This window comes from Papaver somniferum, unplaced genomic scaffold (assembly GCF_003573695.1).
Source record: "Papaver somniferum cultivar HN1 unplaced genomic scaffold, ASM357369v1 unplaced-scaffold_10, whole genome shotgun sequence".
Taxonomy (NCBI): Eukaryota; Viridiplantae; Streptophyta; class Magnoliopsida; order Ranunculales; family Papaveraceae; genus Papaver; species Papaver somniferum.
In genome coordinates, this window is record NW_020618825.1 from 5,383,711 (window position 1) to 5,408,613 (window position 24,903).

At 37.7% G+C, this 24,903-nt stretch overlaps 3 protein-coding genes and 1 long non-coding RNA gene across 5 annotated transcripts; all 4 read right to left on the reverse strand.

Moving 5' to 3' along the window:
* Positions 1-6,837: 6,837 nt before the first annotated feature.
* Positions 6,838-8,223, reverse strand: LOC113326210. The gene is made up of 3 exons (XM_026573979.1): positions 7,800-8,223; positions 7,133-7,710; positions 6,838-7,044 (listed from the first exon to the last, which is right to left on the reverse strand). The coding sequence occupies exons 1-3, from the start codon at positions 8,221-8,223 to the stop codon at positions 6,838-6,840; spliced, it is 1,209 nt and encodes a 402-aa protein (XP_026429764.1).
* Positions 8,224-13,434: 5,211 nt separating this feature from the next.
* Positions 13,435-16,402, reverse strand: LOC113326607. 2 transcript variants are annotated; one of them, XM_026574303.1, is made up of 6 exons: positions 16,335-16,402; positions 15,672-16,245; positions 15,018-15,574; positions 14,746-14,928; positions 14,467-14,665; positions 13,435-14,370 (listed from the first exon to the last, which is right to left on the reverse strand). In XM_026574303.1, the coding sequence occupies exons 2-6, from the start codon at positions 16,180-16,182 to the stop codon at positions 13,712-13,714; spliced, it is 2,109 nt and encodes a 702-aa protein (XP_026430088.1). In that variant the 5' UTR covers positions 16,183-16,245; positions 16,335-16,402; the 3' UTR covers positions 13,435-13,711. The 2 variants fall into 2 exon arrangements, with proteins under 2 accessions (XP_026430088.1, XP_026430089.1); XM_026574304.1 differs by having other exon boundaries at positions 15,672-16,239; positions 16,335-16,357.
* A 3,454-nt stretch (positions 16,403-19,856) lies between these two features.
* Positions 19,857-21,813, reverse strand: LOC113327024. The gene is made up of 5 exons (XR_003348690.1): positions 21,209-21,813; positions 20,968-21,107; positions 20,669-20,769; positions 20,337-20,407; positions 19,857-20,146 (listed from the first exon to the last, which is right to left on the reverse strand). It is a non-coding gene; the product is annotated as an uncharacterized LOC113327024 (long non-coding RNA).
* A 268-nt stretch (positions 21,814-22,081) lies between these two features.
* LOC113326211 (origin of replication complex subunit 2-like) lies at positions 22,082-23,992 on the reverse strand. The gene is made up of 6 exons (XM_026573980.1): positions 23,599-23,992; positions 23,314-23,432; positions 23,093-23,119; positions 22,606-22,903; positions 22,220-22,283; positions 22,082-22,127 (listed from the first exon to the last, which is right to left on the reverse strand). The coding sequence occupies exons 2-6, from the start codon at positions 23,344-23,346 to the stop codon at positions 22,082-22,084; spliced, it is 468 nt and encodes a 155-aa protein (XP_026429765.1). The 5' UTR covers positions 23,347-23,432; positions 23,599-23,992.
* Between the last annotated feature and the right edge of the window lie 911 nt (positions 23,993-24,903).

Sequence of the window (24,903 nt, forward strand, 5' to 3'; positions counted from 1 at the left end):
TTGGGATCATCCAACAACAATCCAAAACTCAAGTGAGTAACCAAGTAGTAGAGTGAGAGCTAGAGTTAGAGTAAGAGCCAAAGTGCCTCTTTGTAAACAACTAGTGGAAGCCAAAGTTGCTACACAAACCTCTTGTAACATTTTCATTTTCATATTAATCAAAGCCTCACTTTCCAATTAACCAACCTCTCTTTCAAAATCATTTCCATAAACCCATCACATTTCCGCATTGCGCCAACAAATTTGGTATCAGAGCAAACCTAACCCAGTAATCCTAAAACTCTACCCATGGCAATTAACCAAAATATTCAAGGTTTCAACTATGCCCAAAGTCTAATTCCAATTTTTGATGGTGAGAGTTACGATTATTGGAGTCTACAAATGAAGACACTATTCATTTCACAAGACCTATGGGATTTTATAGAAGAAGGTTATAAAGTACCAGAGTCGGCAGAAACTCTGTCGTCATGGACGGACGCAGAGAAAAAGGAGTATAAGGAAAATAAGAAGAAAGATGCTAAAGCATTACTGTTTCTACAACAGGGCGTAAGCAAAGCTATTTTTCCTCGAATTTCGGTGGCAAAAACTTCACAGGAGGCCTGGAATATTCTCAAAGTAGCATTCCAAGGATCAGAAAAGGTAATCTCCATTAAACTACAAAATTTATGGCGAGATTTTGATAATTTACTTATGAAAGAAAATGAAACTATCCAGAACTTCTTCTCAAGAGTTACTGGCATAGTAAATCAAATCAGTAGTTATGGAGATACCATTGAAAATAAAAGAGTGGTAGAAAAGATATTAAGAAGCTTACCATTCAAATTTGATCATATCGTCGCTGCCATTGAAGAATCAAAAAATTTATCGACTCTCTCGGTACATGAATTAATCGGTTCACTCGAGGCGCACGAGAAAAGAATAAATAGGTTCGCGGAGCAACCATTGGAGCAGGAATTTCAATCAAAAATAAATTTCAGTGAGAAGAAAAATACAGAAGCCAAAAAAGAAAGCTCCAGAGGGGGATCGTCATCCAACTCGCAGTACGAGAAAGGGTCGACGTCAAATCAAGGACCCAGAAATTTCTACCGCGGACGTGGAAAAGGAAAAGGAGGTTATAGAAACAACAATCAAAGGTACGGAAAAAATAACTCCTCAAATCTCCGATGCAATGTTTGCAAAAAGTTTGGACATGCAACGATTGCAAGTATAAGTGCACCAAGTGTGATAAATTAAATCACATGGAGAAAGATTGTTGGCTTAATGAAGCAAACTATTCCGAGAAAAACAATTCTCAGAATCAAGTATTCTATTCCTGCCTCACCTCGCAACAAGAATCGCAAGGTATATGGTACGTCGACAGCGGATGCAGCAGCCATATGACAGGAAACAAAGAATATTTCGTAAAATTGGAGGAACAAGAGATTCCGCCAGTCAAACTTGGAGATGGAAAGTTCCAGAATGTTGAAGGAAGAGGAGTCATATCCGTACGTACAAGGTCAGGTAAAACTCGATACATATCTGATGTTCTTTATGTTCCTGGCCTAGCTCAAAATTTATTAAGTGTTGGACAACTTATAAGAAAAGGGTACTCACTACATTTCGAAGACGGAGAATGCACAATTTACGATAAAATTAATAATCAATTGGTGGCAAAAGTAAAAATGTCAGGAAATTTTGTCTTTCCCCTATCTATGCCATCAATTGAAAATTGTGCAATGAGTACCAACCATATTGACGAAGGAAAGCTATGGCATTTGAGATACGGGCATCTCAACTACAGATCCTTAAAGGTTCTAAAATCAAAAGGCATGGTAATTGGTCTTCCCAATATCGACGGTGGAGATAAAGTATGTGAAGGTTGTATTCTAGGGAAGTTTCATAGACTTCCATTTACGAAGACATCGTGGAGAGCAAGAAGGCCCCTCGAATTGGTGCACGCTGATATATGCGGTCCGACAAGAAACAACTCACTCAACAACAGAAGATTTTTCTCTTATTCGTGGACGATTATACCAGGATGATGTGGGTGTACATTCTTGAGCAAAAGTCCGAGGCATTCACTAAATTCCTAGAATTCAAGGCGCTGGCAGAGAAGCAAAGTGGCCATCAATTGAAAGTTTTCCGTACAGACCGTGGTGGAGAATTTACTTCAAAAGAGTTTATCAACTACTGCAAAGAAAATGGAATTAAAAAGGAGCTCACCGTCCGATACACTCCACAACAAAACGGCGTCGCGGAAAGGAAAAATCGTACGATCGTGGAAATGGCTCGCAGTATGCTAAAAGCAAGGAAGCTACCCAACACCTACTGGGCGGAAGCAGTCAACACAGCAGTGTACATCCTTAATCGCTCGCCAACAAAAGCGGTTCACAATAAAACTCCATACGAGGGATGGCATAAGAAAAAGCCTGAGGTAACTTCTTTCAGAATTTTTGGTTGTGTAGCATACTCACATATTCCATCCCAACATAGAGAAAAGTTCGATGAAAAAGGAGAAAAGCTTATATTCATCGGATATAGCGAGGAGTCTAAAGCCTATAGACTTCTAAATCCAGATACAAAGGAACTGGTAATATCAAGAGATGTTATCTTTGATGAATTCAAAGCTTGGGATTGGAATGATGAACCAGATAACCACGAGTCTCCACTACTCATCGAAGAAGAGCCATATCTGTCACACCAAGAAGAAAACACTCCACCAGCAAGCCCGAGATCTCCTAGTCCAACACAACAAAGTCCAAGCTCATCTGACTCAAGTGCCCCACCTAGAAAGGTGCGTTCCCTAAGAGATATTTATAATGTATCTAATTGTGCTTTTATAGCACTAGAACCTCAAAAATATGAGGAAGCGGCAAAAGAAGAAAAATGGAGAAACGCCATGGACGAAGAAATGCGAGTAATTGAGAAAAATAAGACATGGGAGCTCGTCAATCAGCCAGTTGATAAAGAAATAATTGGTCTGAAATGGGTCTACAAGACAAAATATAATGAAGATGGGTCAATTCAAAAGCACAAAGCAAGGCTAGTTGCAAAAGGATATTCCCAGCAACCAGGAATTGACTACAACGAGACATTCGCCCCAGTCGCTCGCATGGAAACAATTCGGATGGTGTTAGCTTTGGCAGCTCAACTCAAAATGAAAGTCTACCAATTAGACGTAAAGTCGGCGTTCCTAAACGGAGAACTAGAAGAAGAGGTGTACGTTGAACAACCTCAAGGATATATCCGAAAAGGAAAAGAAAAAATGGTATATCGTCTCCGCAAAGCACTATACGGTCTTAAGCAAGCACCGCGTGCATGGAACAGCAAAATCGACAAGTATTTCCGAGATAATCGATTTGAGAAAAGTCCAAGTGAGCCATCACTCTACATCAGAAAACAAGGTACGGACTTCCTAATTGTCTGTCTCTATGTTGATGATTTAATTTATGCCAGTACAAAACAAGAGATGACAGAAAAATTTAAGAAGGAGATGATGAAAGAATATGAGATGACAGACTTAGGACTTATGCGATATTTTCTTGGGATTCAAGTAAAACAATCTCCAGAAGAAATATTCATTTCTCAAGAAAAATATGCGGAAGACTTACTGAAAAGGTTCAACATGATGGATTGCAAACCAATTGCAACTCCAATGGGTACCAATGAGAAATTGGTAAAAAATGATGGAGCGACAAAAGTTGATCCAACCTTATTTAGAAGTCTAGTCGGCTCACTGATCTACTTAACAAATACAAGGCCAGACATAGTCAATGCAACCAGCATTGTTTCTCGGTATATGAGCGAGCCAAGCAAATTACACTATGTCGCTGCGAAGAGAATTCTTCGATATATCAAGGGAACAAAGAATTTTGGCATCAAGTATACAAGAGAAAAAGACAATGATTTAATTGGCTTCACAGATAGCGATTGGGCAGGTTCTATTGAAGATCGAAAGAGCACATCAGGCTATGTTTTCTGTATGGGAACAAAAGTTATCTCTTGGAGTTCTAAAAAGCAAAGTACGGTGGCACTATCATCAGCCGAAGCAGAGTACATAGCATCAACAAGTGCAGCATGTGAAGCAGTATGGTTGAGAAGAATAATGACCGACCTACAACAAAGGCAAAAGCAGCCGACGACTATCTACTGTGACAATATGTCTACAATTGCAATGACAAAAAATCCAGTCTTTCACGGACGGACGAAGCACATAGAGCTACGACATCACTTTATCAGAGAGCTGGTCGAAAACAAAGAAATTGAGCTCCAATTTTGTCCAACACAAGAGCAAAATGCCGACATCTTCACAAAAGCAGTCACAGTGGACAAATTCAATCATTTTAGAGAAAAACTTAACATCACAAATTAAGAGGGGGTGTTAAAAACATAATTTGTGAAAACCCAATAGTAAGGCCCAAATAATCATCTACTCTAAGTAAAGCCCAAATACTAGAATCTTCTAGGCCTTCTTTACATCAAGTATTATCTAGAGAATTCTTTTCTCTAGAATTTTCTTATAATATCTAATTTGAAGAAGAGTCTAGATAGAACTATCTAGAAAAGTAAGGAGTTGGTCATGAAGCCTATAAATAGGCATAGGATGGATTCATTTGGGATCATCCAACAACAATCCAAAACTCAAGTGAGTAACCAAGTAGTAGAGTGAGAGCTAGAGTTAGAGTAAGAGCCAAAGTGCCTCTTTGTAAACAACTAGTGGAAGCCAAAGTTGCTACACAAACCTCTTGTAACATTTTCATTTTCATATTAATCAAAGCCTCACTTTCCAATTAACCAACCTCTCTTTCAAAATCATTTCCATAAACCCATCACATTTCCGCATTGCGCCAACAGAGTCTGCCTCAGGTATGGGCTGAGTGGAAGGGAAACTTACTTATATGCAGTTAGAAAGTGTAGCAATGAATGGCTTATATGTTATCTGCAGCCAGAACATAAAACTAGCTCAGATATTTTATTAACTCATCTTATAAGAACCAGGAGTCAAACAAGAAAATAGCACTCAAGCTCCAAAGAATTTGGTAAACAAAAGCAACATGGAAAATGTGCAAAAAGCTGTATCATCAGGAAGGAAAAACAGGAGGTCCCGGAATTAGAATTTATTGCCCCATTGTCTCTATAATTATAAGTCTTCAAAATTTTAATGATTCTTCTCTTAGGAGAATATGAACGCTTTTTGTATCACCCATTCCTATATGTGGATGGGCTTACTCATTTAATCGTGTAACATTTTCTTCCTTCAATAAAGAAAAACGTTCCCTGCGCATTGCCAACCCCTGGTGATAAGTACTACTGCTTGCATTCACCTCGAGAGCTCTAGCTATAAGGTTATGCTTTAAGATTTCCATTAAGTGCCAAAAAGGCCCAAAACCAACACTGCTCCAAAGACTAAAAGTGAATACTCCCAGATGAAGCGAAAATTTTTGAAGTCCAACATTATCAGGAATCATTTGAATTGCAGCACCTAGTAGATTTCTGAAGGAGATGCGCATGAGGTTCAGAAATGGCCAATACCTTTGAAGAGATCGTCACCACAACTGCATCAATCAAAGAGAACTTAGGTATGGGAGGTCATTGAGAAAGCAAGTCTATGACACTCTCTATATGGAATTGAATGATAATATTACTGCGAGGAGAAAAGGAATGTACATCAACTGTGGAGTTTACACTTTGGAATATAAAATTACGATCACAACATGAAGGGATGAAAAGAAATAATATAGCAGATGGAACCAAAGAAGCAGAACACAATGGTAATCACTGATCAGTCACATTCGTTTGAAAAGACGGGGTGGCCAGTCCTTTGTGAACCCTCATCTCCACCAAGATACGGACAAGGGACTGCTTTTGTGAAATCTTTCTTCCGAAGAAGCTTTTGTGCGGCTCTTGTGGCACCAGGTGAGGAACCGATCCAGGAACCGATGGAATTCCCATATTTGCTATGCGTAAGGCGTTTGTAAATCTTCAGATCGTTGTTCTTTTCTATGTCAGCCGGGTCAATGTCGACTGTGAAGATGTCTCCATAACGCCTGGCTGAGTGGACACAAATAGGCAATGATATGGGATCAACAGACACTCCAGCAAGATCTGAAGTAACAACAATTCTACGTCCGTCTGGACTGAAGAATGGATAGCTAACATGCCCACAAAAATCATTTCCACTAGCTATCACTCTTACAACCACATTCGGATCATCCGGATTCACTAAATAAACAGCGAAGTATCCTGAGTCAATACCATGGTCTTTTTCTGGTGAATTTTCAGTCTTGTCACGATTTGACGAAAATACTATCCAATTTCCTTTAGGATACCATTGGCATTGTGTGTCAGTCCAATCCCCATTTGTAAGCCTTTCAGGTTTAACTCCTTTAACTGCTCCTTTAGCTTCGTTCATTATGTACAGATTCTTGTATCCGTCTCTTGTAGATTGATAAACTAATCTTGTTCCTGTTGCAATTTTCTACCCATCAATAAACATATTGGTGCAACGAAGTTAATACAATCTACCATTTTATACCGTATATTTAACTTAAGCAACTGCGCTGTGAAATAGAGAATAACTATAAGGATGATTTTGTAAAAATATATTTAAGATTACCGTCTGGACTGCTGGATGGGTAGGCATTATTGAACCCGTTGAAGTTGCCTTCTACCACCAGATACATTTCGCACAGCATAGATGTCTACGGTTGCATCAGGGCTGAAAGAAGGTCCTATGCTTACATAAAGTGTGTCCAGTCTATCATTTTGGTTCCAAACTGGCGAGAAGATACTGTTTGGAGTTAGCTGAAAACAGAAACTTATATCAGCAAACAAAAATTTATAATTCGAATTCCAAAATTATATTTCATACTCTTTCTGGTACCTCTGTAGCTTCATATAGCTTTTCGTTGTCAAGTACATATACAGTCTTGAAATGATTGTCAACAAATGCAAGTCTGTTTCCGCTTTTGGAAAATGTTGGAAATCCTCCTCCCACCCTAAACGTCCTACATCTGGATCAGGAGAAGTGATGATTTGAAACTGTCTTTTGATCTCTTCTTGCTCCTGTCACAAGTAATAAACATTTGAATAAGTGGGCATAGCTTAGGTTAGACAAGACGCATTTAAATGAACCCAAACTGGCTTTTATTACCTTGAGAGGCTCACTGGTGCAACAATGGTAGCCAACACGCTTCCCATGAATCCCATCACCTATCACAAAGGGGTTGAAATAGTCACCCTTTGGTCTGACTTTTTGAGTGATTTGTGAGGGTTCTTGCCCTCCTGCTGAATAAAAAATCTCAATGTGCCGAGCTTCAACACGGGTATCACCAAACTCTGATTTCTGCCGAATAGTAGCGACAGCTACTGTGGTGGCGTCAATGGCTGCCGGTGTGAATGCATCAATGTTATCTGGGGTCACACGCACAGGCACAAGGCCAGTACTGCTAATGTCGGATCGATACACACCCCAGTAAATTCTTTCTGTTGCATTCTCATAAGGTTTTTTGTCATCCTTGCGGTGGAAGAATATGATATCATCACTTCCCCAAGTCGGCCAACCCCCATTTTTCACAACCAACCTGCGATCGTAAGGCTCCTCTACATTCATGACATAAATGTCAGTCTTTTGGTCTTCCGTTGCACTATCCCAACCTCCCGAATCTTCGAAGGACGCCACCGCTATCTTCTTTCCAGACGGGGATACCGAGGGGCTTAAATCAGCATGCTCTGATTTGAAACATAATCAATAAGAGGAAATTCAACACCAAATCAACAAGGCATGATTTATGTCATAATAATCAAAGGAGAGTAGGTACCTCTTGGTGTGAGGCGGTCAGTTTTTCCGGTCATAATATTGGTTCTATAAACAGCAGTCCAAGGATGGCGACGTTCAATCGCTTGTTCCTTGGTGCTGACATAGATGAGATAATCACCGGCAAAGCAACCACTGTCTTCCAGGCGAACACCATCTTCAAATGGATGTTCGGCATGGAATCTATTTAAAACGTCGCCTAAGCTGTGGACTATTGCCCTGGGTGGGTTGACATCATTGTGACGGAGAGCTATGTGAAGCAATTCAAGGTTTTCTCGTTCGGAAACGAAAACCATGCCTGTGATATGGCCTGAATCAATATCATCTTGGTTGCCATAGCCAGTCAAACTTGTGTAGGTGAAAATTTTCATAAGGGCTTCAGGTGGGATCTCAGTACCATTGTAATTGTAGGATTTCCCGTCAGTCATGCGAATTTCATTTTCACTCGATGTTGGTGGAACCGGACAAGAGAAAATGTCAAGCGGCACCGGTTATCGGTACGTTGAAAAGAAGGCAATATTACCTCTCTTCTCTACCTTCTCCAATTTGTTATTTTCTTCCCTTTTTGCCATTGAAAAGTCAGCTGAAATTTTTTTCAAGAAAAGAAGTGAGATTCAGTTTGTTGCTTATTTTAAAATCCAAGAAAAACATTCAATCTTACCTTCTAAAAATCGTCGCAGAAGTTGCAGAGAAAGGCAGCTGATGGTATGAATATGAAAGAGAGATTATCTTATTTACATAAGAAATTTAAAGTCACCCACTAGCATAAATTTGTCTAATCCCAATCATTGACTTTGGAAAGATAAGTCTTAAAAAACTACTCAAAAGTGTACCTCGACTCATGTGTCTCTATACCTAGACCAAACATTTCACCGGATCCCAAAAATATAACCCATGATTTGAAATACTCCATCAATCTATTTCAGAAAAAATGATACATTTTCTACTTCAAATTGCATATTTTTCTTAGTTTTTAACTTGACCAAAAATATGTTAATCACCAGGTATCAGAAATCCGTTCCCAAAAATCTAACCCATGATTTAAAATACTCCATTCATCCGTTTCAGAAAAAATGATACATTTTCTTCTTCAAATAGCATATTTTCCTTAATTTTTCACTTGACCAAAAATCTGTTAATCACCCGGTATCAGAAACGTTCATTGCAATCCTAGATTAGCACCATGAGTCCACGACGCTCTCACTTAAATGTCGTCATTAGAGTTTTTTTTTTCAGTACACATGTTTATTTTTTTTATAGGTTGGTACGGTGGTCTTTGGACTACCACTTCATCCGTTCATTTAAAATTTTTAGCTATTACAAGGATTTAAATCCCGACTTCCACAGTGGAAGGGGCATGAAAGCCATCAGATCATTTGATGGTTCTCAGTGTACATGTCAACTGTGGACGAAAATTTATTATGTGGTCAAAAATAAATTTTGTGATACAAAAACCACAGTGAAACCGAAATTCAATTAGTAACCTCATATATTTGCGGCCTGTTAATTACTGCTTGAACCAAATGGCTTACCATGACTCATCATTTGCATTGCGTTAATTGTCATAGAATAAACTACTATAATAGCCTAACCTTGTCTACTATAGAAATACATTAATAAATCCAAGATTATATTTCAGAAATAATTTTTCGATCTCCAAAATTCGAAAAGCAGAAACGTAATTTACGTTTATAATTTCAAAATGATTTCCTGAAATAAAAAACAATAACTTTTCGTGTGTCTTCTGCTTTAAAATTAAAAGAGTAGAAGCATTTTTTCTTCTTGCGTCTAAACGCGTTACAAGCACTTGGGAAAAATATAATAATAGATGTATAACACGCGTCAGCACCTTGGGCACTCACAAATTCATACCGGGTCGTGCCATCTACGTGGAAGTAAACTTCACAGCTGGCGCGAAATACCGCGGTATAAAAACTAGTGGCAATATCATAATCCACCGGCCACGGAGATCAAAAGTAATAAAATAATAATTACTTAACTGATTAACACAGTTAAAATAGTTGTGGACTTTAGCAACTAAAATAGTTGCCTCTAAAATAAATAGACATTAGCAATTTAGTGGACTTTGAGAGTCAAGGTCTTCTTCCAATGTTTCCATCACGAAAGAGATAAGATGGTGTAGTCGGATTACATCATGTAATTTGATAACATCACCGCATGTTGATCCATTATTGTCAGCAAAATATTAACATTATCATCAGAAACGGAAATAGTCTTGCATCCGAGAAATTAAAGAGTTTAGTTTTCAAATTCTTTAAAGCTAAATGATTTTCTCCTCCTAGTCTCCGCCCTGGTCTACGCCCAAAATGATGTGGCGTCTGTCCAAGCATAAAAGACGAAGAGTGGAGATTTAACGTGATTTTTAGTCATTTGATGGGCGATAGCGCCCGGGTGCAGAATAGCATCGTCGTTAAAGCGAAATTGATGCGGAAGGCTTTCAATGGCCTTTGGGGAAAATGTTAGGAAAATGACAGAATGCAAGCCAAATTCACACTACTTGAAACTTGAAGGTCTTCCATAATGGTTCCGATGATATGGACCTAATTGATTTGGATTTCATCTCTGCAGCCAGTTCAACCGCTTAGATCTATTCCGGTTTGAAGTGGATCTGAGCGGTATTAGTGTTAGTTTGTTACTTCATTAGTAATTCTTTATTGGATTTTTTTAACAATTCCATGCATAAGAAATATTTGAGACATGTATAATTGCAGTATTATTCGTTTCCTCAAGACGTAAATTCGGCGGCCAAAAACAATGTGGAATGGTGTTTGTACGTGTATAATTTGTTTCAGACGTATATGAATTCGGCACTATGCATGATTTTATGATCAATATTTGACAGTATATGGCATCTGTCTCCCTAGGTGAGCTATTTTTCTAGTTTGCTTTCTCTTTTGCTTCCTCATCTAGGAAAGATATTCGAACAACTTTTGCTAACACATAAGCCTAAGCATATTTATCACGAACCCTATTATTATTTATATTAGCATAAACACAAGACGACTTTTACATTTTCTTAAGAATAGACACCCTACCAAGGAGTCTTATGTTGCATATTTTCAAGTTGTCATATTCAAAGATGATGTTATTCCTGCCTCGAATATGAATAGCTTCGACAAAAGACCAATACTCGGCCTGATTTGCGTTTCTTGTTCTTCTTATCATCCTCTTGACATCTTCATCACCATGATCCAAACATGGAGTCTGACTTATCAAAAGCATCTTTCCAAATAAGATATTTTAGCGCTTTAGGAAAATCATCTGGTTCAATCTTATCTGACGACCTATAATCATCAGTGGCAATCCTTTCTTCCTTCTTCCCAACTTTAAGTATCCTATTATGTTTTTCCCATTTGCCAGATATTATGCAGATATACCCCATGCACTTGTCAATTGTAGTTTTTATAATATAAGTTCCATGATAAGAGGCACCATCAAACTGTTATTGCAACCCGTAAACTCAAACTAATTCCTACACATCACACAAATATTGTCATGTTTATCCTTGGGTTTGCATCCATTACCAGAGCAGAAGTATGCAGGATTAAAAAACCCTGGAACTTCAAACGAATTACACCGGACATGGATATCAGAACTCCCATGTCCCTATGCAAGTGCGACACCATCCTTTATGTTGGATTAACTTCAACATAAAAGTCACTAACAAGCTGGTTAGGACAAGATTAGGAAATTGATGTAATCCTAAGGGAATTAGAAGTCATCTAGTTCTAAGAAAAGGAAAGACATGTAATAAGGTAATAGGAATAGGAAAAGGAATTCATAGTTATATATATATATATGATCACCAAAGTTGTGGTTGATCATATGAGCAAGATTAGAGCTTGTGTTTAGTTTTGAGAGATTTTCTAAACATCAATAAAGAGAGTTGTTTTTATATAAGCTAAGTTTCATCTTGCAGTTGCCATTAATTGGTATCAGAGCGTGTTTCTGAGCCATGGAAAACGAAACCACCATTATGGGTGCAAAACAGTTCACACCACCATCAATACAAGTTCCAATCCTCAACGCCACAAACTACACATTATGGGCCATGAGAATGAAGGTACTGATGAAAATCTACAAAGTTTGGGAAACAATTGATCCTGGTACATTGGACCCATACAAAAACAATGTTGCCATTGGATTACTCTTTCAAGCAATACCAGAATGTCTTGTTCTACAAGTTGGTGAACAGGAAACTTCAAAGAAAATTTGGGATGCAATAAAGGCACGTAATCTCGGAGCTGATCGAGTTAAAGAAGCCCGTCTGCAAACCTTAATGTCTGAATTTGAAAGAGTGAAGATGAAAGACACTGATACTATTGATAGCTTTGCAGGAAAGCTATCAGAGATAGCCTCAAAAGCTGCGTCACTTGGACAATCCATTGATGAAAAAAAACTGGTAAAGAAGTTTCTCAATAGTTTACCAAGATCCAAGTATATTCATATCATAGCTTCTCTCGAACAAGTCTTAGATTTAAAGAAGACTAACTATGAAGATATAATTGGAAGATTGAAAGCATATGAAGAGAGAATCCTTGATGAAGAAAATAATGGAGAAACTCAAGGAAAACTCTTGTACACAAACTCTTACCAACAAAACTCTGCGACAAGAGGAAGAGGTCGTGGAAGAGGTGGTAGAGGAAACAGAGGCCGAGGAAGGGGAGGAAGGTTTAACTCACAAGATAAAACAACAAGGCAGAATGATCAAAACCAAGGGAAAGAAAAGAATGATAGATCAAACATTATTTGTTACAGATGTGATAAACCAGGACACTTCTCCTTTGCATGCCCTGAAAGAATACAAAAGATGGAAGAAACAAACAAGAATGAAACAAGGGAAGCAGATACAGCTCTTTTCATGCACGAAGTTGTATTCTTAAACGAAGGGAAACTAATACCAAAGAACTACGAATCAAAGGATGGAGAAGAAGGAATCTAGTATTTAGATAATGGAGCCAGCAATCACATGACTGGTAAGAGACACTACTTTTCTGAACTCAATGAGAAAATCAAAGGACAAGTGAAGTTTGGGGATGGATCGTCTGTAGAAATTGAAGGGAAAGGATCAATTCTATTTCAGAGCAAGACCGGAGAACAGAAGCTTGTCACAAACATCCACTTCATCCCAAACTTACAAAGCAACATTCTAAGTTTAGGACAAGCTACAGAAGTTGGATGTGATGTTAGAATGCGACAAGATTATCTAACAGTTCATGACCCAAGTGGAAGACTTTTAGTTAGAGTCTCACGCTCACAGAATAGACTCTACAAGATAAGTCTCATGATTGGAAGGCCATTGTGTTTGAATATGAGACTGGAAGATCAGACATGGAAGTGGCACGCAAGGTTAGGACACATAAGTTTCAGAACCTTAAAGGCAATGTCTCAGAACAAGATGGTTCGAGGACTACCACAGATAAATGATGAAGCAAAAATCTATGAATCATGTTTAGTTGGGAAACAAACTCGTCAAGGTTTCCCAAAAGCAACAACATTCAGAGCCTCAAGCTGGTTAGGACAAGATTAAAGGAGATTTTTTTTTTATAGAACACATCTCTAGTTTCCGAATAAAACTCGGTTTCCTAAAACCCAAATATATTTTAGAAAAAGGAGACTGAAACACAAAAACACAGTTTTATTCGCTTAAAATAAGATGGAATGCACACCAACAGTGCGCGTGTTACATAGGCCACAACCGCTAATGCATCTGGAATATCAAATGGTAGCAATTGTAACATGATGGAATGAAAAGAAAACATAGCATATGAGCATAAAAAACTTTGTAACATAAAAGAAAAAGATAAAGAACACAATGACAATAAAATGAGGTAGAATGCAGTTGTTGTTTGTTTGAATCCAAGGGGAAAATGCTCTGCAGGCACACACTTGATGTCAGTTACACCCACCACGATATGGACAAGCGACCTTTGTGAAATCTTTCTCCTTGAGTTCTTCATCATTAAGAAGATCCCGTGATGCTTTTACTTTCCTTGCCGGCGAATTTGTCCAAGTACCTGTTGAATTTTCAAATCTACTGTGTGTGATGCGGTTGAACACCTTTGGTTTCACCCTGTCATCGTTCTCCGTTATGTTTACTGGGTCAATGTCGAACGTGAAGATGTCTCCATAAGGCCTGGCTGAGTGGGTAATGATCGGCAAAGATATGGGATCAACAGACACTGCAGCAAGATCTGAAGTCACAACAATGCTAAGTCCATCTGGACTGAAGAATGGATGGTTTACATGCCCCCCTAAATCATTTCCACTTGCTATCACTCTTACAACCACAGTCGGATCATTCGGATTCACTAGATACACAGCAAAGTATCCTGAGTCAAGACCATGGTCCTTTTCTGGTGTACCTGGAGGCTTATCACGATTTGACGAAAAAACTATCCAATTTCCTTTGGGAGACCACTGGCATTGTGTGTCAGTCCAATCCCCATCTGTTAGCCTTTTCGGCTTCCTTCCCTTCGTCACCCCTTTTACTGCGTCCATTATGTATAGGTTCTTGTATCCGTCTCTTGTTGACCGATAAACTATTTGTTTCCCTGTTGTACACACATATTGGGAGTTTAAGTTAACACAAGTATACAACCAGCAAACGGTTTCATACCATATAATCAAAAAGGTTTTGACCCTATTACCGTCTGGACTGCTGGATGGGAAGGCATTATTGAACCCATCTGTGAGCTGCTCGAGTTGCCGTCTATAACGGGACACATTTTGGATGACGTGGATGTTTACAGTTTCAACAGCGCTGAAAGAAGGTCCGATGCAAACATACAATTTGTCGCTCCTATCGTTTTGGTCCCAAACTGGTGAAAAGACACTGTTTTCGTATAGCTGAAATGAAAACATCTATATCAGCAAACAACAATGTAAATAGAATTACTCATCAATATATGCCATACTCCCTCTAGTACCTCGCAAGCTATATTTAGCCTTCCGTTGTCAAGTACCCAGACGATCTTGAAATCATTGTCAACAAATGCAAGCCTGGATCCGTTTTTGGAAAATGTGGGAAATCCTCCTCCCACCCTGAATAATCCTATTTCCGGATCTGGAGAAGTGACAATTTGAAACTGCCTTCTGATCTCTCCTTCGTCCTGCAGTAACAACAGACATTTATATCAGTGCCGTGATCTTAGGCTACATCAGAGGCTTAAGACAAGAACTCAAACTGGGTAGTCAGTACGTTGTCGAGAGCTTCACTCGTGGAACGATGGTAGCCGATCCGCTTCCCATCACCAATCTTCGGATCCACTATCACAAAGGGATTGAAATGGTCAGTGGTTGGACAAGTTATTTGGGTGATTCGGATTGGCTCTTGTTCTCCTGTTGAGCAAAATATCTCGATATGTCGATATTTTGCTTCCTCATTGAGATCACTGGACTTGGAATTCTGGCGAATAGTTACAACAGCTACAGTGGTGGCGTCGATGGCTGCCGGTGTGAATGCATCAATGTTGTCTGGGGTTACTGGAGTAACACCACCATTGGCAATGTCAGCTCGGTGCACTCCCCAACGACTGTCACCCTTACGGTGGAAGAATATGATGTTGTCACTTCCCCAAGTCGGCCAACCCCCATTCTTTACAACCAACCTGCGATCATAGGGATCCTCTACATTCATGACATAAATGTCAGTCCTTTGGTCTTCGATTGCTCCATCCCAACCTTCATTTCCCTCAAACGACGCCACAGCTATCTTCTTCCCACACGGGGATACCGAGGGGCTTAAATCAGCATGAGCTGATTTGATGCATAATTAATAAGAAGAGAATCAGAATTGAAATCAACAGAGGCATGATTTATGTAACTGTTATATAAGGAGATTAGGATTATGAACCTCGTGGCGTGAGACGGCCAGTTTCTCCGGTCATAAGATTGGTTCTATAAACAGCAGTCCAAGGCTGACGACGTTCAGTAGCTCGTTCCTTGGTGCTGACATAGATAAGATGATTATCGGCAAAGCAACCAGTGTCTTCCATTCGAACACCATGGAAAGGGGATCTACGGAAAATATCGGCCAAGCTATGGACTATTTCCCTCGGTGGGTTGACATCATTCTGACGGATAGATATGTAAAGCAATTCAAGGTTGTCTCTTTCAGATACAAAAATCATGCCTGTGATACGACCTGAATCTACATCCTCCTGGGTGCCATAGCCAGTCAAACTCGTGTAGGTGAAAATTTTCATAAGGGCTTCAGGTGGGATCTGGGAGCCGCTGTAATTGTAGGAGTTCCCATCAGTCAAGCTAAGTTCATCTCCACTCGATGTTGGTGGAATCGGGCAAGAAAATATGTCAAGCGGCACCGGTGGTCGAAAAGAAGGCAATGCTACCTCTAATCTCGACATCTACCTCCTCCATGAGCAGTTTGTTATATTCTTCCCTTTTTGCCTGAGAAAAGTTGCCTGAAACTTTTTTCCAAGAAACAGAAATTAAATTCAGTTGATTTCTAATCTTAAAAAGTCAAAAGCCATGAACCTTCAAAGAAAGCATACATTACCTGATAAAAATCTTGGTGGAAGTTGCAGAGGAATGGAGACATTATCTTTCATTATATAAGAGTAAAAGTCATCGGATAGCATTGACTTTGGAAAGATAAGTCTTAAAATACTACGCAAGTAGCAAGGAAGCATTATTGGAGATGTGTCGTCATTCGCAGTGGACTGGTCATGGATAAACGTGTTGGCATGTTCCGGGAAAGCCTGATCAGTAAAGCTGAATTTATGATCACATGGGTCCTTGAGTGGTGATGTCCGAACTATAGTATTATGATTCAGACAACACCAAGAGAGAAAGAAAGACTCCAACGCAAACATAAGATAAGACATTTCAACAAACACATTGAGAGCAATCGTGGAAATAAACCCATTTTAAGAAGGTTGAAACATGACCATTTTAAGGACTATAACCATTTTAAGAAGGCTGAAACTCCCAAGCTGTCCTTTTGGATGATTGTCATTTGTGGTAGTTAGGTATCGAAACTGCTACCAGTATGATGATGTCTAAGGTTTCATTGATACCTTTTAGAGAACGGGCAATGGGAACACTAGTAATGTAGTGAAGTAGCATTTCCCCACCACCGGAAGTGATGTAAAAACACGGACTTTAAAAAGGAACGATTTGATTGAAAATCATCTTGTAAAGCCACTTTTCTCCTTTTCTCTCCTCTGAAGTGGGAAGGGATTAGGGAAACAAAACTTAGGCGAAATCACTTAAGCGACAATTTTCTTTTTTTTTTAACTCTTCCCAGTTTAATTCCAATTTAATAATCCCAATTTAGTTCCAATTTTTTTTTGAGAATAAAGCACTTGCATTAAAGTAAAGACCCAAAGAAGAAACAAATAGTTTAGAGTGTTGTCAAGTTATCAGTATCGTACTGGACATGTCCTTTTCTGAGATTGAGACAACATTCTGCTCGTATTATCAATGTCGTTTTCTTGATAACATAACTTATCTACATTAATAAAACTATTTAAAAGGGCTGGTAAATCTTCTGTCTAACTATTGAAAATTGAAGATTTCCTCGCCTCCGACGCTAGCTTGTCTGCCACAGAGTTGCCAGTCCTATGAACAAACTTGAATCCCAAAAAGTTGTTGCATTCAGCTAGAATTTGCATTGCTTCCTTAACTATAATATGGTTCCTCCAATCCATCATTGTTGCCTTGCCTTGGGTAAAGCCCACAATTTTTTCACAGTCACCTTCTATCCAGAAGTGTTCCAAATCTGCATCTTTGGCCACTTAGCTCCCTGCATAAGAGCTACAACTTCTGCTTTTTCTGCACTTGCAGCATGGAATACTCCTGACTTAGCTTCTCTTCCATTACCAACATCATCTCTCAGAATTAGCCCATAACCAGCAAAAACCGTCTCTGAAATCCATGATGCATCATAATTCAATTTCAAACAATTATAATCAGGGCATTTCCAAGGGATATTATGATGAGTTTTTTCTATTGCAGAACAAGCCATAGCATTTGTCTGATTCCTTTCATTACTTCTCCAGTAGTTCAGATGTCTTTAAATTATGATAGATGTTTGTAAAGTAGTAGCATTTTTTTCTTCAAAGATCCTATTACACCTTTCTTTCCATATAAACCAACATTTTTTAGCATTGATGTCTATTACCTTATCTCCTTGTGATTGCCACCAATAGAAATAATTAGTAAAAGAATTTTTCACAGAATTAGAATGGCTTTCACCAGCAAATGGTGGTTGCATCCGAACTGATTTAGCATACCAACATTCAAATAAAAGATGATAGACAAATTCAATTTTTTCTTTGCAAAAAATACATTTATTGTCAACATCATGCATATGTCTACTAAGAATTTGAGTCACTGGCAATGTATCATTCGAACATTTCCATAAAAAGAGTTTGACTCATTGTGGCAGTTGAGTTTTCCATAATTTCTTCCAGAACAGCTCAGTGACTTGATTTCCTTCATGTTTACCACATAACCTATCATATAAAGACTTTACTATGAATATGCCATTCTTAGTAAGCTTCCATCTAGGTGTATCCTGTTATAAGGTATCATGCACATTGATAAACAGTTTTATATTCATAATAGTTTGAGCAATAATATGAGGAAATGGAGCAATAATGATTTCATGGATCCACTTATTAGTATCTGGATTAATTAGATCCGATACAAGTGTTAAATGTGTGTTCCTTTCGGAACAAATTTGATCTAGAGTAATTCCTAGATTTGGTATCCATTGGTCAGTCCAAATGTTGATAGACTGACCATCACCCACCTCCCAACAAGTGTATTTGTGAATTAAGTCAGCACCCTATACTATACAATTCCGCATCTAGGAAGATTTCACCCCCTTTTGTTAAAGCTAAAAATGATTTTTTCTTGAAATACTTTTTTTTGAACATTTTTACCCACCAAGAGTTTGGTTCAGAGATGATTCTCCAAACAGTCTAAGCTATCATTGCTCTGTTCATTTTTTCAAGTAAACCTTTCATTCTATTTCCTAAAAGTTTAGAAATCACTTTGTAAGGAGTATTACAAAGACCAATCGGTCTAAAATCAGTAGGTGTTCTTGGTTCTCTGCTTTTGGGAATTAAGAACAAAAAAGTTTTGTTTAGTTCCGGGTTCATATGTTTTGAAATCTAAAAATATTTAACTAACCCACTAGCTGGTCTTCAACCAGAGACCAGTTATGTTTGAAAAACGACACCGAGAAACCATCTGGTCCCGGTGATTTGTTAGGTTTCATATTTTTTACTACTTCCCAAATTTCTACATGAGTAGGTATAGCCATTAACTCCATGTTGTCATCACCAGTCACTCCTGCTGAGAGATATATACTCTTTCCGACGAACAATTGAATATTTCTAAAATTAACTTTGTAATTGATTATTATAAGTATAAAAATATGTATAGTTTGATAGTCATGTTTATATTTGTTATATAGGTGTTTTAAAATTCTTTCAAAGTGATAAAGCTTAAGAATATCCATTGTATAGTTTTAGAGGTAAATCATTTTTTAACTTTTATTAGTAACTATCCTTAAGATTACAATTGTAAAAACATACTTAAAAATTCCCGTCTCTCCTTCTTTCCTTAAGAATAGTGCAAACTGAAAACGTGTGGCACAAAAACCACACCTAATATTTCATTCGGCAATTTTTATGGACTAAACTCCAATATACACTACACCAAAACATCTGTTTGGGACGGATATACGCGTTGCAATGAATTTCACCAACGCGTATATCCGTTGGAAATATGGCGTAGCAAATTTGTGTTCAACGCATATATTCGTTGGTCAAATTAATTTGTGCAATGCATAAAAACGTTGGTCACCCAGTTTACCAACAGTTTTTAAGCAACGGATTCTTTAATTTGTGCAACGCTTACAATAATTTATGCAACGTATTACTCTAATTTGAGCAACACTTATATACGTTGCAAACCAATTTTCAGGTAAAAAAATAAAATCCGATGATAATTCCGGCGGATTTCTGCCCCTTCATATACCATTATAGATCAACTAGAAGACCCAATTTTTCAGATGAACATATGGTTAACCAATAATATTCTTACAATATTCTCTCTTCCACCATGGATTACATACGCATAACTTATACTCTCTACAAGAGATCAAAAATAGACATAGTAAATGCTTTATTGAACTTGTACAATTAAAGGAGACGACTAATACATTGTAGGACTTTAAGATAATCTCGGAGTAGCAGAGTTGAATTATGACTGATTTAACATACCAATTTTCTGAACTTGTTCGGTATTTTATCTGATGTAGGATTTAGCCAGCCTAAATTTCTGTTGCATTGGCACCTGAAAATAGGAGAATACATATTGTTAACACATATATACAATACTCAAAACTGCTCAAGATCACTCCACAAATTTGCTTGTTTTTTAAAATTATCCCCAAGATAAGGTACAAAGTAAACTAAAAACTAAGGGTTAACCATTGACCCAATGTGTAACTCTCATGAATCTTTAGTGGATGAAACCGCTGTACCTTCGACTGAAAAGGCAACATGACACTCCCGCACTGGACTTCCTCACCAAGTAAATCGAGTAATGAGAACTCTGAGGAATTAAACCACAAGATTAACATGGAAAAAAAAAAGTAAAAGAAACAAGAAACAAATATCAAAAATCAGAATTCAAAACTGAACAACAAAATAACCCCAGAAGGCCACAATCAAAGAAAAAAAAAGAACAATTGCAGGCAGAAGGGCTGAAATTGCATCAAGGGATTCGAGGGGGAAAGCCTCATTTTGCAAAATTATTAATAGCACCGGTTAACAGATCAATAAATAACAGTATAAGAATAACGTGAGATCTTACGAGTTTCAGTTGCTTTCTTCCAGCAATCCAACTTATCACCATTTTTGTTGGAGGAGTACTTATGGAAAGTTGATGTGTTATGAGGATCACTGGAGAATTTCCTGTTAGAAAAGAGCATGTTATCAGTTTCCCAAAGGAAGGAAACATATGCAAACACAACAGACAAAAAATGCAAGAACCTGAACTCGCAAGTGCAGGGAAAGAGTTATAAGTCCAGACATGAATAGAGGCATGTATAGACACAAAAAGTGGGTACTGTACCGAAACTCAAACACTCAAAGACTTTTATAAGGAAGTACCTTTAGAGTATCGGTTCTCAAAATCAACATCTTGCTCCTCCGGTTCCTCCTCAAAGTACTCAAATCCATAATCTTCAATTTCCGCATCTGCACATACCAGAGAGAACAAAGGCCAGCATCTTTGTGTGAATATCCCACACCTGTAGAACAAGAAAGAAAGAAAATAAATTTATGTGCAACAAATAGGACTCCTTTTGCATATAACAACCAGCTTGTGACCTCAAAAGGCTTAAATTAAGACCTCCATCATTCGATTGAATAGTTCTGCAGAAGTCAATTAAAAGACCAAAGCACTTGATAAGAAATTATATTTAAGAGATTAATATTGTTGGCGCAATGCGGAAGTGTGATGGGTTTATGGAAATGATTTAATTGAAAGAGGATTGGTTTAAGTAAAGTGAGGCTTTGATTAATTGAAATTGGAAATGTTACAAGAGGTTTGGTGTAGCACCTTTGGCTTACACGTCTGTTTACCAAGGGAACTTTGGCTCACTTGGTTTAGCTCTCACTCTCACTCTTACTTCACTCACTTGAGTTTTCTATGGATTTTGATTGATTCAAAAATGAACCGGAGCTTGCCTATTTATAGGCAGTGAGTGACCGACCACACTCTTTCTAGAATAGTCTAGTATGTATTTAGACTAGAACTTTCTTTCTACTAAACTTATCAACTGAGTTCGTACTTTAAGAACTCTCTAGACATTTGACCGATCAGTCTAGGCTTATTACTGACTAGCCTAGATCATTCTAGACTTACTTTGTCTAGAAGATTATCTTCTCTGAACTGCCTTGAGCAATCTAGATTTTTCTAGATTTACTGTTAACAAAATCACAAATTAATGTATATTTTTAACAAATATTTCATACCCAACAAACAGAGTCACATCCTTCACTAAGTAAAACATCGCTATGATCGAATGACCACTATGATGGGATGAAGAACTAAGCAGTAAACACCACTATGATGCTGACGGTATGATGGAATGACCTGTCCAAAGATAATTCCAAACCACTAAGTTAGTCAAGCAACATAAATAGATAGTTTCCAGATAGCAAAATAATGCATTAGCGGACCTTGTTCTGTTCGAGGTCCCACCATTTAACTTTTTGGTTATCACCAGCAGAAAACATGTATGTGTGTTGTGTGCTCACGACAAGGCCTAGTAAAAAAAATAGATATGTTAAGAATTGTGCTCAATAAGAACGGAATTTGCACCCAACATGCTCGTGCAATTATGAAAAAATAACTAACCCCTGACTTGCTCGATATGTCCTGTTAACGTAAGCTTTAGTCTTCCAGATCTTACGTCCTATATCTAGTAAAAAAAAATTAAAAAAAAAAGGATCAGAAGACACGACACATGGGTGTGTTTATGGATGGAGAAGAACACACAACACATGAGTATGTCTTAAAAAACGATGCTTCATGTACAAACTTCTAGACTCCAATAAATTGACCTCATGTAGTGGAGTTAGAAAATCAGATTGGAGGTAACGGGATTAAAAATGGGATTGTCAAAGGCACTTGATTGTAGACGCGTACAAATAACTCCTAGACTCCTAGTGCTTGTTAGATTTGGAACAAAATCAAATAAAGAACAATGAATCGCATATGTGATATGCAAAGTGAATTCTTACATAGAACTGTATTGACATGATTTATTGATGCAACCACACGAATATTGGAACAGTTTGCAAGCAGAGCAAGATAATGTTGTGATTCACTGTCTCGCAAACCAGGTCCATTAATATTGTGAATAAAAACATAGACAAAGCAATCATTTTCCTTTGCATCAGTACCATCTAAGAATGCAAGAAGATATTCCATGGATTGCAAACTGGAAGGTTTTTGAACTTTAGATGTCCTCCCGGTAGAAGATATACGTATGGTCTTTAGCTGCTGTTCCCAAAGAATTTCAGCTAGTGTGGACACAACCTGCACATAAAAGAAATGCAGATGTCAAATGAAAAATCCCTTTGACCACACAAATACAATTCTTAAATGCTCAAATGTAATACATTTTTAACATTGTTTGACTAAAGATAGCCATTGACAACAATTACACCGCAATCTGTCAATTCTGTAAAAGCAAAATCTTCAAGTAAAGCCTTCTTAGATCCAAACCTGTACATCAAAATACCAAAGCCATACCTACAACATTTTAACCAATTTCATACAAAAACGTTAGTAACGCACCCAAATGAGACACGTCTAGTCTGCACTATACAAAGTGGAAGGGAAGTGATGCAACATAAAACTAAACAAGGAAACTCTATGCATATAAGTAAACACAAGAATGGTGATCAATGTTCAAGGATCGAAGAACTTGAAAGTAGAAACATTACCTGGACAGTAAGCCTGCCTTTCACCAGATCCATTAAGCAATAACTCGTACCACTTTCACCAGCAAAATCATCAACACCACATACAAACAGTATCTTTATAACACCATATCACCACAAAGCTGAGATCAAAAGAAAACCCATACTTTAAAACTCCATCAAATGTAGTAAATAGAAACAAAAATTGCAAAATCTTTATAGAATATTACCTACCAAAAGATGTTATTCATAGAATTAGGTCAAAATAAAGCAATATAACAAAAACAAGTAAGATAATTAGGGTTATACCAAGCAAGATCCATTAGTTCATCACTAGTGTGGTAAACTTCACCTTACAGAGTCATTTGATTTTACAGAAGAAAACGATTTCTAGGGTTGCAATTATTGAAAAATTGGTTTTTGATTTTTCTAACCATGAAAAACCCGAATCTCATATCTAAACGATTTCTATGAGTTTTGATTAATGATATTCAGGTTTCCAAGAGATAAATTTTGATTATTGAAAACTTGATTTCAATTCGAAGATCTCGATTTAGGTTTAGAAGAGAAAGAAGAAAAAAAAAAAGAACAAGATAACGTTTTGGGAGAGAGATGAGAGATAGATTTTGATTTCTGAAAACATGGTCTTGATTTCGAAGATGTGAATTTAGGTGTAGAAGAGAAGCAGCTTCGGTTTGGAAGAAAAGAAAAGAAAGAGAACAGCTTTAAGTTTTAGATAATGTTTTACGAGGAAATAAAAATAGAAGAAAAAGGATAAAAATTAGGTTGAAATATCCATTTAAGGCCTCGACAATATTAATAAAGGCAAGCGTGTCCCTTTTTATTATTTTATTCTGCTACTCAGAATTTGGTGCAACATATGTACGATGATAACCAACGGATTAAGGTCTACAACATTAATATCCGTTGCACCACAAAAAAAACAAATGTTGCAAAAACCTGGATTTGGTATAGTGATATTTCGGAGAGCACCAACTTAAAAGTGAGACTCAATCAAGAAAGATATCAAATATATTTATCTCTTTCTCAATACAATCAGCAAATCAACTAGATAGAAATCTGTGAGACTAATTTTTATGAGAATAACTCGGATAGTAACAAAGACCAATATCCGAGTGTCAATCCAGTCTTATCCAACAAACAAGGTCAGGTTTATCAACTATGATTGAACTACGAACAACCTGTGATATTTCAATTATATAAAAAAATATAATGCAAAAAAGAAATAACACAGACATTAGAAATTTTGTTAACGAGGAAACCGGAAAGGCATAAAAATCCCGGTACCTAGTCCAGATTTGAACACCACACTGGATTAAGCCGCCAAAGACTCTAGCCTATTGCAAGTTAACTTCGGACTGGAATGTAGTTGAGCCCTACCAAGTCTCATACCGATTAAGGTACAGTCGCTTTCCTTACGCCTCTTGAATCCCAGCAGGACTCTGCGCACTTGATTCCCTTAGGTGATCTCACCCACAACTAAGAGTTGCTACAGCTCAAAGTCGAAGACTTATAAAAAAATTGTCTCCCACAGATAAGTCTATTCTGGTTGTTGTGTCCGTCTTCAGATAGAGATCAAGGTGTACAGGAAAC

Bases quoted from the DNA above. Each gene is read 5' to 3' on its own strand.
- LOC113326210 (XM_026573979.1), bottom strand. From the start codon at position 8,223: ATGACTGACGGGAAATCCTACAATTACAATGGTACTGAGATCCCACCT. The intron at 7,711-7,799 runs GTACCTACTCTC...GTTTCAAATCAG, and splicing joins TGACCGCCTCACACCAAGAG to AGCATGCTGATTTAAGCCCC. The intron at 7,045-7,132 runs GTAATAAAAGCC...TACTTGTGACAG, and splicing joins GCACCAGTGAGCCTCTCAAG to GAGCAAGAAGAGATCAAAAG.
- LOC113326607 (XM_026574303.1), bottom strand. From the start codon at position 16,182: ATGTCGAGATTAGAGGTAGCATTGCCTTCTTTTCGACCACCGGTGCCG. The intron at 14,666-14,745 runs GTACTAGAGGGA...TTTTCATTTCAG, and splicing joins GGCTAAATATAGCTTGCGAG to CTATACGAAAACAGTGTCTT. The intron at 14,371-14,466 runs GTAATAGGGTCA...TGTGTACAACAG, and splicing joins CCCATCCAGCAGTCCAGACG to GGAAACAAATAGTTTATCGG.
- LOC113326211 (XM_026573980.1), bottom strand. From the start codon at position 23,346: ATGGATCTGGTGAAAGGCAGGCTTACTGTCCAG. The intron at 22,904-23,092 runs GTTTGGATCTAA...TTTTATGTGCAG, and splicing joins TTTGGTATTTTGATGTACAG to GTTGTGTCCACACTAGCTGA. The intron at 22,284-22,605 runs GTAAGAATTCAC...TTTTTTTACTAG, and splicing joins TCATGTCAATACAGTTCTAT to ATATAGGACGTAAGATCTGG.